Source organism: Bos indicus x Bos taurus, chromosome 7, assembly GCF_003369695.1.
Source record: "Bos indicus x Bos taurus breed Angus x Brahman F1 hybrid chromosome 7, Bos_hybrid_MaternalHap_v2.0, whole genome shotgun sequence".
Lineage (NCBI taxonomy): Eukaryota > Metazoa > Chordata > Mammalia > Artiodactyla > Bovidae > Bos > Bos indicus x Bos taurus.
Window position 1 is genome coordinate 61708550 of NC_040082.1, and position 14762 is coordinate 61723311.

Sequence of the window (14762 nt, forward strand, 5' to 3'; positions counted from 1 at the left end):
GTAAAATTTGCTTTTTTTGGGGGATGCAGTGTGATGAATTTTGACAACTATACACAGTCATATAACCATCATCTTCATCAAAATATGAAATATTTTAATCACTCTAAAAAATTCTCTGTGGTGCTTTGTAGTCAAGCCCCTTCTCCCACCCCCACCTCTTGATGGCTACTGATCTGATTTCTGTCCTTATAGTCTTCTCTTTTCTAGAATGTCATATAAATGTAATTATGCCATATGGAGCTTTTTGATCTTGCCTTATATCTCTTAGCATCATGCTTTTGGGATTCATCCATGTTGTTTCATGTATCAGGAGTTCATTCCTTTTTATTTCTAAGGAATAGTCCATTGTATGAATGTATTATACTTTGTTTATCCATTTATCAGTTGATGGACGTTTGGTGTCTGGTCTTTTGGCTTTTACAGATAGAACTGCTTTGAACAGTCACTTATAGATCTTTGTGTGGACATATATTTTAATTTCTCTTGGGTAAATACATTCTCTTGGGAGTAGGATTATTGGTCTGAGTGGCAACTATATGTTTAACTTTTTGAGAAATTGTTAAACTATTTGTTTAGATGATGGTGTCATTGTGCTTTCCCAGCAGCAATGTATGTGAGTCTTTGTTACTCCATTGTCTCACCATACTTGTATTATCTATTTTTTAAAAAATACAAATTGGCCATTCTAGTAGGTATGTGGTCACATCTCACTGTGGCTTTAATGTACATTTCTCTAGTTATTGATGTCAAACATCTTTTCATGTGCTTATTTGTCATTTGTATGTTTTCTTTGGTGAAATCTGTGTTCAAATCTTTTCACATTTAAAAAATTATTTTCTAATTATTGACTTCTAAGAGTTCTTTATGGGTCTGGTCAACTCAAAGTCTTTGCTTTTGACTATGACATGGTACTAACCCCACACGGATGTTGGTAGCAGGTCTAATTGCTGAGCATGTGCCAAGCACTGGGCTGAGTGATTTACATTTATTATCTCATAGGATTGTCAAACCTGTCATCATCCTCCTTTTATGCATGAGGAAACTGAGTCTCGGGTTATGTCACCTTCTCGCCATGTATTTTTATCACTTTCTGCATTATAGATTACGCTAACTTCGGTGGCTTAACACAGCAAGCATTTGTTATCTCAGTTTCTGTGGGCAGGGATCCTGGAGGGGCTTAGCTGTATCGTCCTGGTGCAGGACCTCTTGTTAGGATGTAGTCAAGTTGCTGGTTCCCACTGCAGTCCCCTCCAGGCTCGTTTAGGGAGGATCTGATTCTAAGCTCACTCTTGTGCTTGCTAGTAGGCATCAGTTCCCCACCCCATGGCCTTCTCCATAGGCTACTTGGGTGTCCTCACACATGGCAGCTGACTTCCCTCAGAGTGAGTAATTTCTACAGTAAAAGAATGGGAAAGCTCACCCGTGACAGGAGCTGTAGTCTTTTAATAACTTTCTCTCAAAGTGATATTCCATTACCTCTGCTATATTTTATTTGCTGGGAGCAAGTCAGCAAGTCTAGCCCACACTCAAGGGAGGGGTGGTGATTAGGTTCCATGTCTTGAGTGGAGGAGTACCAAAGAATTTGTGATGTGTCTATAAGCATAGCTAGTAAATAGCTGAGGTGAGATTTAACAGAGTGATTCCAGACCATGCCTCCACACTTTACAAAAGCATTTTAGCTGAATACTGGGTAGAAAGAAACCCAATTCTTACCCTCTGAGAACTTTTAAAAAGTCCTTTTGAGAAAGTGAGGTAGAAATATAGAAGTGGCCAAATGAGGAAGAAGAGAAGTTAGGAGACAATGGGGCTCCCTGGAAGAGTGGCCACAGGAATTCCAGGGGCCAGCAGGTTTGGGCTTTCATGAGTTCAGTCCAAGTTGGCTTTCTGACAAAGCTGACTTTGAGAAACTAAGTGGTGGAGAGAGATTTGTACTGTTCTCAGCAGTTCTCAGCAGTGAACTGTTTGCCAGCCAAATCTCCTCCCTGGAAGAAGCAAGACTCTGCCTTGAGATAGCTGCAGAGGGTAATAAGGGATTTTTTTCTTGTGCCTCATACACACTGATCATACTGACACATTCAAGCCGGAACAGCTAATAGCCTCATCTGAGCTCCCACACATTCACCGCCCAGCACTTTCCCCGCGGCTGGGTTGCCATGGACAACTAGGGGCTGTCTCCCAGACACTCACAACACTCCTACGTTACCGTGTGCTGCAGATGGTGGCAGAGAAATGAGATTTCAGGAAGATGGAAATAAACCCTTTAGAGATGTACTGAATCTGGCCCTTTTCACTGTCATCTCAGTTCAGCTGACATCTCTATTAAACTTTTAGATGACACCAAAAGCTCATTTGGGCTGATAGTGGGTGGCTTCCTCCTAGGTTGGGCTGTCAGAAGATAGTGTTGGAACCAAGGCTTGTTGGCAGGGTGGGTCAGATGACTGCTCTCCTGGGCCAGGCTGGTGAGTGGCACTGCTCTTCCCTCATCTTGATCCTTCCAATAGACCCAGGCTGTACCTTGGAAAACGCTCTGTGGTCCTGAAAAAGCCCCATCAGTATTCCTGGAGTTATTCACTCTCCCATTCACAGATCATAAGTATCCTTTTCTACTGTTTGTTGAGAATCTTTTTTTTAGCAACTGTTTTAAATGGTAGTAATGATGCTGGTGTTGATCTAATAATAGAAGCTAACATTTAGTGTGTGCTCTTTACCAAGTGCTGCGCTAAATGACTTATATCATTTAAGCCTCCTGACACCCAGGAGGAAGTATCCTGTCATCCTGGTATTTTAGGTAGTGGAAGTGAGCTTGGCAAGGGTAAGTGGCTGCCCATGTTCGCACAGTGAGTTAGTGATGGGGCTGGTGTTTGAGCACAGATGTGTCTGACCCCAAAGTCCATTTCCCACTCGTGTTCTCCTCCCCCGGATATTGCTCTTGCGTTGCTGCTTCTCCACCCCTCATTTTTGCATCCTTGCTGTCAGTCCTTGCCTGGAGCACCTGTTGCTCAGGAACCTGCTGGGACAAGTCTCCTGCCTCAACCTCGACATGCTCCTTCGGATGAATTTTTGGTGTTAGCCCTGCGGCCCCACGCACCAGGGTAAGAGAGACTCGCTTCCTGCCCTGGCCCGAGGGACCGACTGGCTGGGCCTGCCTTCTGCCCAGGTCACCGGTCGTGGAAGAGAGTTTGGACACACACTCTACCTTTGCCTGATGAACACAGTGTTCAGAGCCTAGTTCATTCCACTCACCTGAGTGCAGAGTCTATGAGTTAGGGTCTGGGTCCTGCTGGGGAGTTCTGTGCTGTTCACTTACTGCCCTTTTCCTGGCCAGTCTCTGCTCCCTAAATGGCTCTTTGTATAGAGCAGTTGTTAGATCCTAAGGAGGGGCAACAGGCTTGGCTCCCAGGTCACACTGGTAGAGTCAGACTCATCCAAGTGAAAGAAATAGTATGACGTGTTTTTGTTTTTAAAAGCCATCTTGGGGGGGAGGAGCCAAGATGGCGGAGGAGTAGGACGGGGAGAACACTTTCTCCCCCACAAATTCATCAAAAGAGCATTTAAACGTCGAGTAAATTCCACAAAACAACTTCTGAATGCCGGCAGAGGACATCAGGCACCCAGAAAAGCAACCCAACTCTTCGAAAGGAGAGAGAAGAAATACAGCTCCACCCACCAGAACACCGACACAAGCTTCCCTAACCAGGAAACCTTGACAAGCCACCTGTACAAACCCACACACAGTGAGGAAACGCCATAATAAAGAGAACTCCACAAACTGCCAGAATACAGAAAGGACACCCCAAACTCAGCAATTTAAACAAGATGAAGAGACAGAGGAATACTCAGCAGATAAAGGAACAGGATAAATGCCCACCAAACCAAACAAAAGAGGAAGAGATAGGGAATCTACCTGATAAAGAATTCCGAATAATGATAGTGAAATTGATCCAAAATCTTGAAACTAAAATGGAATCTCAGATAAATAGCCTGGAGACAAGGATTGAGAAGATGCAAGAAAGGTTTAACAAGGACCTAGAAGAAATAAAAAAGAGTCAATATATAATGAATAATGCAATAAGTGAAATTAAAAACACTCTGGAGGCAACAAATAGTAGAATAACAGAGGCAGAAGACAGGATTAGTGAATTAGAAGATAGAATGGTAGAAATAAATGAATCAGAGAGGATAAAAGAAAAACGAATTAAAAGAAATGAGGACAATCTCAGAGACCTCCAGGACAATATTAAACGCTACAACATTCGAATCATAGGGGTTCCAGAAGAAGAAGACAAAAAGAAAGACCATGAGAAAATACTTGAGGAGATAATAGTGGAAAACTTCCCTAAAATGGGGAAGGAAATAATCACCCAAGTCCAAGAAACCCAGAGAGTACCAAACAGGATAAACCCAAGGAGAAACACCCCAAGACACATATTAATCAAATTAACAAAGATCAAACACAAAGAACAAATATTAAAAGCAGCAAGGGAAAAACAACAAATAACACACAAGGGAATTCCCATAAGGATAACAGCTGATCTTTCAATAGAAACTCTTCAAGCCAGGAGGGAATGGCAAGACATACTTAAAATGATGAAAGAAAATAACCTACAGCCCAGATTATTGTACCCAGCAAGGATCTCATTCAAGTATGAAGGAGAAATCAAAAGCTTTTCAGACAAGCAAAAGCTGAGAGAATTCTGCACCACCAAACCAGCTCTCCAACAAATACTAAAGGATATTCTTTAGACAGGAAACACAAAAACGGTGTATAAACTCGAACCCCAAACAATCAAGTAAATGGCAACGGGAACATACTTATCAGTAATTACCTTAAATGTAAATGGGTTGAATGCCCCAACCAAAAGACAAAGACTGGCTGAATGGATACAAAAACAAGACCCCTACATATGTTGTCTACAAGAGACCCACCTCAAAACAGGGGACACATACAGACTGAAAGTGAAGGGCTGGAAAAAGATTTTCCATGCAAATAGGGACCAAAAGAAAGCAGGAGTAGCAATACTCATATCAGATAAAATAGACTTTAAAACAAAGGCGGTGAAAAGAGACAAAGAAGGTCACTACATAATGATCAAAGGATCAATCCAAGAAGAAGATATAACAATTATAAATATATATGCACCCAACACGGGAGCACCACAGTACGTAAGACAAATGCTAACAAGTATGAAAGGAGAAATTAACAATAACACAATAATAGTGGGAGACTTTAATACCCCACTTACACCTATGGATAGATCAACTAAACAGAAAATTAACAAGGAAACACAAACTTTAAACGATACAATAGACCAGTTAGACCTAATTGATATCTATAGGTCATTTCATCCCAAAACAATGAATTTCACCTTTTTCTCAAGCGCACATGGAACCTTCTCCAGGATAGATCACATCCTGGGCCATAAAGCTAGCCTTGGTAAATTCAAAAAAATAGAAATCATTCCAAGCATTTTTTCTGACCACAATGCAGTAAGATTAGATCTCAATTACAGGAGAAAAACTATTAAAAATTCCAACATATGGAGGCTGAACAACACGCTGCTGAATAACCAACAAATCACAGAAGAAATCAAAAAAGAAATCAAAATTTGCATAGAAACGAATGAAAATGAAAACACAACAACCCAAAACCTGTGGGACACGGTAAAAGCAGTCCTAAGGGGAAAGTTCATAGCAATACAGGCACACCTCAAGAAACAAGAAAAAAGTCAAATAAATAACCTAACTCTACACCTAAAGCAACTAGAAAAGGAAGAAATGAAGAACCCCAGGGTTAGTAGAAGGAAAGAAATCTTAAAAATTAGAGCAGAAATAAATGCAAAAGAAACAAAAGAGACCATAGCAAAAATCAACAAAACCAAAAGCTGGTTCTTTGAACGGATAAATAAAATTGACAAACCATTAGCCAGACTCATCAAGAAACAAAGGGAGAAAAATCAAATCAACAAAATTAGAAACGAAAATGGAGAGATCACAACAGACAACACAGAAATACAAAGGATCATAAGAGACTACTATCAACAATTATATGCCAATAAAATGGACAACGTGGAAGAAATGGACAAATTCTTAGAAAAGTACAACTTTCCAAAACTCGACCAGGAAGAAATAGAAAATCTTAACAGACCCATCACAAGCATGGAAATTGAAACTGTAATCAAAAATCTTCCAGCAAACAAAAGCCCCGGTCCAGACGGCTTCACAGCTGAATTCTACCAAAAATTTAGAGAAGAGCTAACACCTATCCTGCTCAAACTCTTCCAGAAAATTGCAGAGGAAGGTAAACTTCCAAACTCATTCTATGAGGCCACCATCACCCTAATACCAAAACCTGACAAAGATCCCACAAAAAAAGAAAACTACAGGCCAATATCACTGATGAACATAGATGCAAAAATCCTTAACAAAATTCTAGCAATCAGAATCCAACAACACATTAAAAAGATCATACACCATGATCAAGTGGGCTTTATCCCAGGGATGCAAGGATTCTTCAACATCCGCAAATCAATCAATGTAATACACCACATTAACAAATTGAAAAATAAAAACCATATGATTATCTCAATAGATGCAGAGAAAGCCTTTGACAAAATTCAACATCCATTTATGATAAAAACTCTCCAGAAAGCAGGAATAGAAGGAACATACCTCAACATAATAAAAGCTATATATGACAAACCCACTGCAAACATTATCCTCAATGGTGAAAAATTGAAAGCATTTCCTCTAAAGTCAGGAACAAGACAAGGGTGCCCACTTTCACCATTACTATTCAACATAGTTTTGGAAGTTTTGGCCACAGCAATCAGAGCAGAAAAAGAAATAAAAGGAATCCAAATTGGAAAAGAAGAAGTAAAACTCTCACTATTTGCAGATGACATGATCCTCTACATAGAAAACCCTAAAGAGTCCACCAGAAAATTACTAGAAATAATCAATGACTACAGTAAAGTTGCAGGATATAAAATCAACACACAGAAATCCCTTGCATTCCTATACACTAATAATGAGAAAACAGAAAGAGAAATTAAGGAAACAATTCCATTCACCATTGCAACGGAAAGAATAAAATACTTAGGAATATATCTACCTAAAGAAACTAAAGACCTATATATAGAAAACTATAAAACACTGGTGAAAGAAATCAAAGAGGACACTAATAGATGGAGAAATATACCATGTTCATGGATTGGAAGAATCAATATAGTGAAAATGAGTATACTACCCAAAGCAATTTATAGATTCAATGCAATCCCTATCAAGCTACCAACAGTATTCTTCACAGAGCTAGAACAAATAATTTCACAATTTGTATGGAAATACAAAAAACCTCGAATAGCCAAAGCAATCTTGAGAAAGAAGAATGGAACTGGAGGAATCAACTTACCTGACTTCAGGCTCTACTACAAAGCCACAGTTATCAAGACAGTATGGTACTGGCACAAAGACAGAAATATTGATCAATGGAATAAAATAGAAAGCCCAGAGATAAATCCACGCACATATGGACACCTTATCTTCGACAAAGGAGGCAAGAATATACAATGGATTAAAGACAATCTCTTTAACAAGTGGTGCTGGGAAATCTGGTCAACCACTTGTAAAAGAATGAAACTGGACCACTTTCTAACACCATACACAAAAATAAACTCAAAATGGATTAAAGATCTAAACGTAAGACCAGAAACTATAAAACTCCTAGAGGAGAACATAGGCAAAACACTCTCCGACATACATCACAGCAGGATCCTCTATGACCCACCTCCCAGAATATTGGAAATAAAAGCAAAAATAAACAAATGGGACCTAATTAACCTTAAAAGCTTCTGCACATCAAAGGAAACTATTAGCAAGGTGAAAAGACAGTCTTCAGAATGGGAGAAAATAATAGCAAATGAAGCAACCGACAAACAACTAATCTCAAAAATATACAAGCAACTCCTACAGCTCAACTCCAGAAAAATAAACGACCCAATCAAAAAATGGGCCAAAGAACTAAATAGACATTTCTCCAAAAAAGACATACAGATGGCTAACAAACACATGAAAAGATGCTCAACATCACTCATTATCAGAGAAATGCAAATCAAAACCACTATGAGGTACCATTTCACACCAGTCAGAATGGCTGCGATCCAAAAGTCTACAAATAATAAATGCTGGAGAGGGTGTGGAGAAAAGGGAACCCTCTTACACTGTTGGTGGGAATGCAAACTAGTACAGCCACTATGGAGAACAGTGTGGAGATTCCTTAAAAAACTGGAAATAGAACTGCCTTATGATCCAGCAATCCCACTGCTGGGCATACACACTGAGGAAACCAGAAGGGAAAGAGACACGTGTACCCCAATGTTCATCGCAGCACTGTTTATAATAGCCAAGACGTGGAAGCAACCTAGATGCCCATCAGCAGATGAATGGATAAGAAAGCTGTGGTACATATACACAATGGAGTATTACTCAGCCATTAAAAAGAATACATTTGAATCAGTTCTAATGAGGTGGATGAAACTGGAGCCTATTATACAGAGTGAAGTAAGCCAGAAGGAAAAACATAAATACAGTATACTAACGCATATATATGGAATTTAGAAAGATGGTAACAATAACCCGGTGTACGAGACAGCAAAAGAGACACTGATGTATAGAACAGTCTTATGGACTCTGTGGGAGAGGGAGAGGGTGGGAAGATGTGGGAGAATGGCAGTGAAACATGTAAAATATCATGTAGGAAACGAGTTGCCAGTCCAGGTTCGATGCATGATGCTGGATGCTTGGGGCTGGTGCACTGGGACGGCCCAGAGGGATGGTATGGGGAGGGAGGAGGGAGGAGGGTTCGGGATGGGGAACACATGTATACCTGTGGCGGATTCATTTTGATATTTGGCAAAACTAATACAATTATGTAAAGTTTAAAAATAAAATAAAATTGGAAGAATAAAAAAAAAAAAAAAAAAAATAAAAGCCATCTTGTTATGCTGGGAATGAAGTTTCCTTCCTAAGAAATCAGATAGTCTTTCCGTGGTCTCTCTAACATCCCTGAAGCAAACGACCACTTGGCTTTTATTATTTTTTTTAAAATTTAATTCATTATTTATTTATTTATTTAAAATGAGGGTGTTTTCCTTGGGAGTCTATCCAGTAGCTGTGCCCTGTCGAGTCTGGCTCACCAATGTTGTGTCACCCAGAACTCCCTCCTCACCAGGAGATCTGCAGCCTTCTACACAGTGATGACTGAGACTTGGAGTCAGGACCTGGGGTGTCCTGTTGGACTCCCAAGTACACTGCTGATCTTGAATGTGATTAAGTTTGGTCTAGCATGATTGTTAGCCTGGAACCAGTTCTTTAGTTATTTTGTGATTCCCATATGACCACTGATAGTTCTTAACTCAGAGTTAGTTGCCTTGAAGGACAAATGTTGAAAATAGTGATCATTAAACAAGCTGATTTGATTCACTAATTTGTGTTAAAGACATTACACATCTTTAGTAAAGTGAGACTTAGGATGTTGGGGAAAGAAAGAAATATGCCTATTGGACTCTTTGGGCCTGAGTTTTTCTGGAAATGTCCAACGTGGGCTTAAAAGAAAGAATGGATCAAGTCTCTTCTTGCCCTGACAAACTGTGGTTTCTTTAGGTAGCTGGAAGTTTACAGTTTCAGAGATTTAATACACGTAGACTCTGGGGAATACTCGTTTTTATCTAATTGGTTGCTAGGTTCAGGTATCTATGGAAACAACTATCCATTAGTAGTCAAGATAAGAAATTTGTTCTTTTTTACACTGCACAATTACATGGCAATGAGCATAGTGCTCCATGTATGATGGCTTTTTGCAAGACCTGCCATAGAAATCGTGTTTCTTATGCTTACGAGAGAAGCAGAAAGCACACCTATTCCTCCCTGTGCCTTGAGCTGCCTCCACATTTTCAGAAACCAGTGATTTGCAAAAACCTCATAATTGCTCTTCCCAGATCATTGTACAGCCTCTCATCAGTGGTTTTATGAGCTCAAAGGCAAGTTTATTTTGAAAACCTTCTTCTGTATCATTTTTGTCTGTGTACATAAAATTTTTGCATTTTCTTTAGTATTGTTTCTGTGTTACTATGGAAATTCTCAGAGACGAGTGCTGGATTTTCTCCAATGTGAATGTACTGATATCTCCCTACTTTGGTGGAAGATAGTTTCTGGGACATGGTTAAGTCACCCGAAGCTTTGCCTTTTTTTGTTTATGTCAGAAGCCTTGATAGCTTCTACAAAGAATTGATAGCTTCTGTCTTCTGGTGGTTGAATCAAAAGATGGGAAAAGCTCCCCCTTTCTCTTTTTGTTTGTTTGCCTCAAATTCTGTCGCTAGAATTGTAATCTGGTGTCCAACATGTCTTAATCCAAGAAAGAGATATTCTGGCTAATTTTTTTTTAAACTGTGTGTTTTTTCATTTAACTCTTTGCATGTGGTCTTTACTATTCATTTATTCTAAATAAATATCTGAGTCATTACTTTTACCTGGTACCCTAAGGCCCAAGGATTATCTTTAGTAATTGGGGCAGATATTTTTTTGTTGTGCTGGCAGGGTTAACTGTCTAGAAGGGGAGACAAAGTTACCAGACAGAGCATAAAATTGGGCACTTTTAGTGGGAGAACCCTGGGTGTAAGTGATCTTGGGGAAGGACCTGTGATTCAGCTTTGGAGGTCAAGAGGTTCTCGTGGAGGAGGTGATGTGTAAATTGAGACCTGAAAGATAAGCAGGTGTTAGAGGGGGGGGATCAGGTTGGGGAAGAGTATTTTAAGGAGAGGAAACAACTTGTGTGAGAATTTTGGGTACTTGAGGTCATTGCAGAAAGAAAGCTAAAAACTGGTTTTATTCATGCTGCTAAGTCACTTCAGTCGTGTCCGACTCTGTGCGACCCCATTCCTACTTAGCCCCCAAATCAGATATCAAAGAAAATCCTTGAAATGGTTTGACTTCGTTTGAACTTTACCCAGGCAGTACAAATTCTAGGTATGTTTATAAACTCAGGTCATTCAACCCTGGAGGAAGAAGTTGGGAATTGTCTGAAGTTTGCCAGGAGGCTGTGTTCATTAACGTCCCCTCTTGAACTATTCGTGGATCTCAGCCAAGAATTACCGATAGGAAATAGTGTAGAATTCTGCATCTCTCTGAAAAGGACTGCTCCTGACACAGAGCAGCGGACCTCCTGAGCACAGGAAAGGCAAATGCAGAATATTTCTTTCTGGAGGCAACGGCATCCCCGAGCCTGGACTATGTGTCCTGGGTTCCTCTGGGATCATCCAGAAGTCAGAACTGAATTCTGAGTTTTTGAACACTGGTCACTCACATTTGGTCACACAGGAGCTGCAGACTAACTCTGATGACCATTGACCACCCACATGGGCGGTGGGTGAGCCTGATTCTAGAATCCTGGGGCATAAATAATTGATCTTGAGCAATGGTGGTCAGCCCTATATCTGTCTCCCTCTATGGTGGATAATGTTCAGCTGAGGGATGTGCTCCTGTGTGCTGACACAGATTTCAATGATCACTCTTCTCCCCAAAATCACTTTGAGGAGGAGTATATAACACTATGATAAGTATAATGGCAAAAATGGTTAATGGCACATCATCAGGAAATCCCTATATTTGCGGGAGTAAAACAGTGGTTATCAAAGTATGACTCTTGGAATTGCAGCATCAACATCAACTTGTTAGAAATGTGTATTCTCAGGCCCACTTCAGACCTACTAAACCAGAAACTCTGCGGGTGAGGCCCAGCAGTTTGTGTCTTAACAAGCCCTCAAGGGGATTCTGATGCACACCGAAGTTTGAGATCCACTGGGGTAAATAAGACAAGCCTCAGGTAATGAGAAGATCCTGTGACTTATATTGATTGTCTGCCTATGACTTCATCTCTTTCTCTGCACTTAAGAAAGCATATTGGAATGAGTGAGTGAGAGTAATGTCATTGTGGGACAGCCATGAATTTTGTATAAGCTTATTGAAATATGTAAAATTTTGTTAACTCTGGTGCTTTAATTTTTATTTATTAATAGCTCATGACAATTGTCATAGCAATGGGGATACCACAATGGAGTGATGACGTTCTGTTGCTACAGCCAAAACAGTGACTTTCATTTTTTTGTTTGTTTTTAAATACTACATCCTACACTAAGAAATATGTCTAAATTGCTTTCCAGGAGACACATACATGTATGTATAACCAGAATAAGTATTTTATGAGATAACATCCTTATGGTATTTTCTGTGCTGTTCTATTAAAAGTGTGCTGATTGAAACTTTTCAAAATTGATTTCATGACACACCAAAGAAATGTGACCTGGAGTTTGAAAACCATTGTGTAGTGAGCTGTCCTGGCATAGACCCTGTCTTTAGAGCGGGGCAGTGAGTAGCGGGGAGGGGCTGCCTTCACCTCTGTGTCAGATGCACTTGGCTTTCAGTCTCTCTTCTGCTGCTCTTAGCTGTGTGACCTTGGGCAGTTTCCCTATATTCTCTGAGCTTTACTTTCCTGACCTATCAATGTGGATGGTAATATCTACCTCACTGAGTTGTGGTGACAGAGGAATGACAACATACTTCACATGATGACTGGCAGTGGCAGCTACTACCTTACTTGTAGAAATAGTACTAGTAACATTATTTTTCAGAACATCATCAGTTACATACATTTTTGTGGTAACCACCACAAAACAGTGTTTTACAAATTTTTTCCCATACTCCAATAAGTACCCCCTACAGTCGATGCATTCAAAAGTACTTATGAATTAATTTTATCTTAAACATGCATCCAAATTCTATACTCTATTCCAAAATATATTCAGATGTTGAGAGATATATATGAATATGTTGTTTCAATATAAAATGTAGTCTCCTTGCCCCTGGACCTTAAGGACATGCAGATTGTAGAAGATGCCCCAAGTGGCTGCACATGCTCTCAATACAGCTGTGAGTAGGGACACTTGGGAAGCATAGACTTAATGGTTGTGTTTCTGTGGGAAGATGTTCACTAGATTTTTCTGGAATATTCATACCTGTTGGTGATCAGGGGCAGCATCTTCATGTATGTAGCCATGTAAACTGGCATTTCAGATCGTCCACGGACCCTGAGCAGTGAGCATGTATGTAGCAGGGGTTGGTGACCCATGAGTCTGGATGTTGGGGCAGCCAGCTAATGTCCACTTGTCTCTCTGGAGGTCATGATCGTGGTTGGTGGCCAGGCACCCAAGGCCATCCGCAGCGTGGAGTGCTATGACTTCGAGGAGGATCGCTGGGACCAGATCGCTGAGCTTCCCTCCAGGAGATGCAGAGCAGGTGAGCCACATGGTCTCCCAGTGTGCCGGCTGCCCCCTAGCCCCCACTCCCACACTGCAGATCTCTGCTCCCTGTTTCTGAAAACATTGTGCATTCCACAGTCCCTTCCTTTCCCTTCCCAACCTGCACACTTTCTAGCTGTACCTTCTGGGATCAGTTCTTATGTGCTTAGGGACTTTAGGCTAATGCAAATATTTGCTTGACACAAACAAAATTAGCAATGCAAATCCGAGAAGAAATCCAATGAGTCCCATAGCGACTTCCAAATATCACAAGTTGGAGATCACCTTCTTGTTAAACTATCAGTATTTACATGCCTGTCTCATTCCCACTTTGTCACTTATCGAAATGTGAGTCATCAGCCATTTGAGATGACCCTGATGCCTTGGTTTCCTGTGCCTCAGGTGTGGTGTTCATGGCTGGCCATGTGTATGCTGTGGGCGGGTTCAATGGCTCACTGCGTGTGCGGACAGTGGACGTGTATGATGGGGTGAAGGACCAGTGGACGTCCATCGCCAGCATGCAGGAGCGCCGGAGCACGCTGGGTGCAGCTGTGCTCAATGACCTGCTCTATGCCGTGGGGGGCTTTGATGGCAGTACTGGTAGGTCCCAGACTCACTCACCATTCAGCCTGAGACATGCACTCCATGTTACTCTGGTTTGAAGCTTCCCAGGTGGCACAGCAGCAAAGAATCCTCCTGCCAATGCAGGAGACATAAGAGATGCAGGTTTGGTCCCTGAGTTGGGGAAAATCCCCAGGTGTAGGAAATGGCAACCTACTCTGGTATTCTTGCCTGCAGAATTCCATGGACAGAGAAGCCTGGCAGGCTACAGTCCAAGTGGTCACAAAGAGTCAGACACAACTGAATAACTGAACCCACAAGCCTGGTTTGCTTAGCCAGCTCTTGGGCCAGCCTTTGGTCTCTCTGTAGCTACTGTCCCAAGAACATACCCATCCTTCCTCCGCTCCCAGCTTGTGTGTCAGAGTCACACCTTCCTATATACACAGTACCATCCATGTGCTCTCATTTCTAGGTTCCAGGAAGTACCCCACCCTCAGAAGAGGCCCTTTTGTCCTTTCTAGTGTCTGGGAACTCATTTAATCCACAGATAAAACATAGAGCAAGCTCAACTGGAGGGTGTCTCGGGACTGTGATCTGAACCCTCTGCTGAACAGATGGGAGAGCTGAGGTTCAGTTGTGGGAAGAGGCTTGGCTTGAGTCACACAGCCTTTGTCCCTTGCCCTTTCTGCCACCCCACCAAAGCTGTGCAAGACTGTGACACTGCAGAAGCGTCTCCTTGCTCCTGGTGTCCATCTCGTTCCAAAGTCAGAATCAGAAACTATTAATGCTAGTGGACGTGGACTTGGAGAAATTATCTTCTCTCTTCTTATATCTCCAGGTGGATGTCTCTGTAAA

The 14762-nt window shown here is 41.2% G+C and overlaps 1 protein-coding gene across 3 annotated transcripts in view; it reads left to right on the plus strand.

Moving 5' to 3' along the window:
* The window catches only part of KLHL3 (kelch like family member 3), a 133267-nt gene that overhangs the window by 98618 nt on the left and 19887 nt on the right, over positions 1 to 14762 (plus strand). For all 3 annotated transcript variants that reach the window (XM_027546427.1, XM_027546428.1, XM_027546429.1), the window contains 2 exons: positions 13227 to 13344; positions 13749 to 13946. In XM_027546427.1, coding sequence (XP_027402228.1) covers positions 13227 to 13344; positions 13749 to 13946 — 316 coding nt within the window. The remainder of the gene's footprint in view (positions 1 to 13226; positions 13345 to 13748; positions 13947 to 14762) is intronic.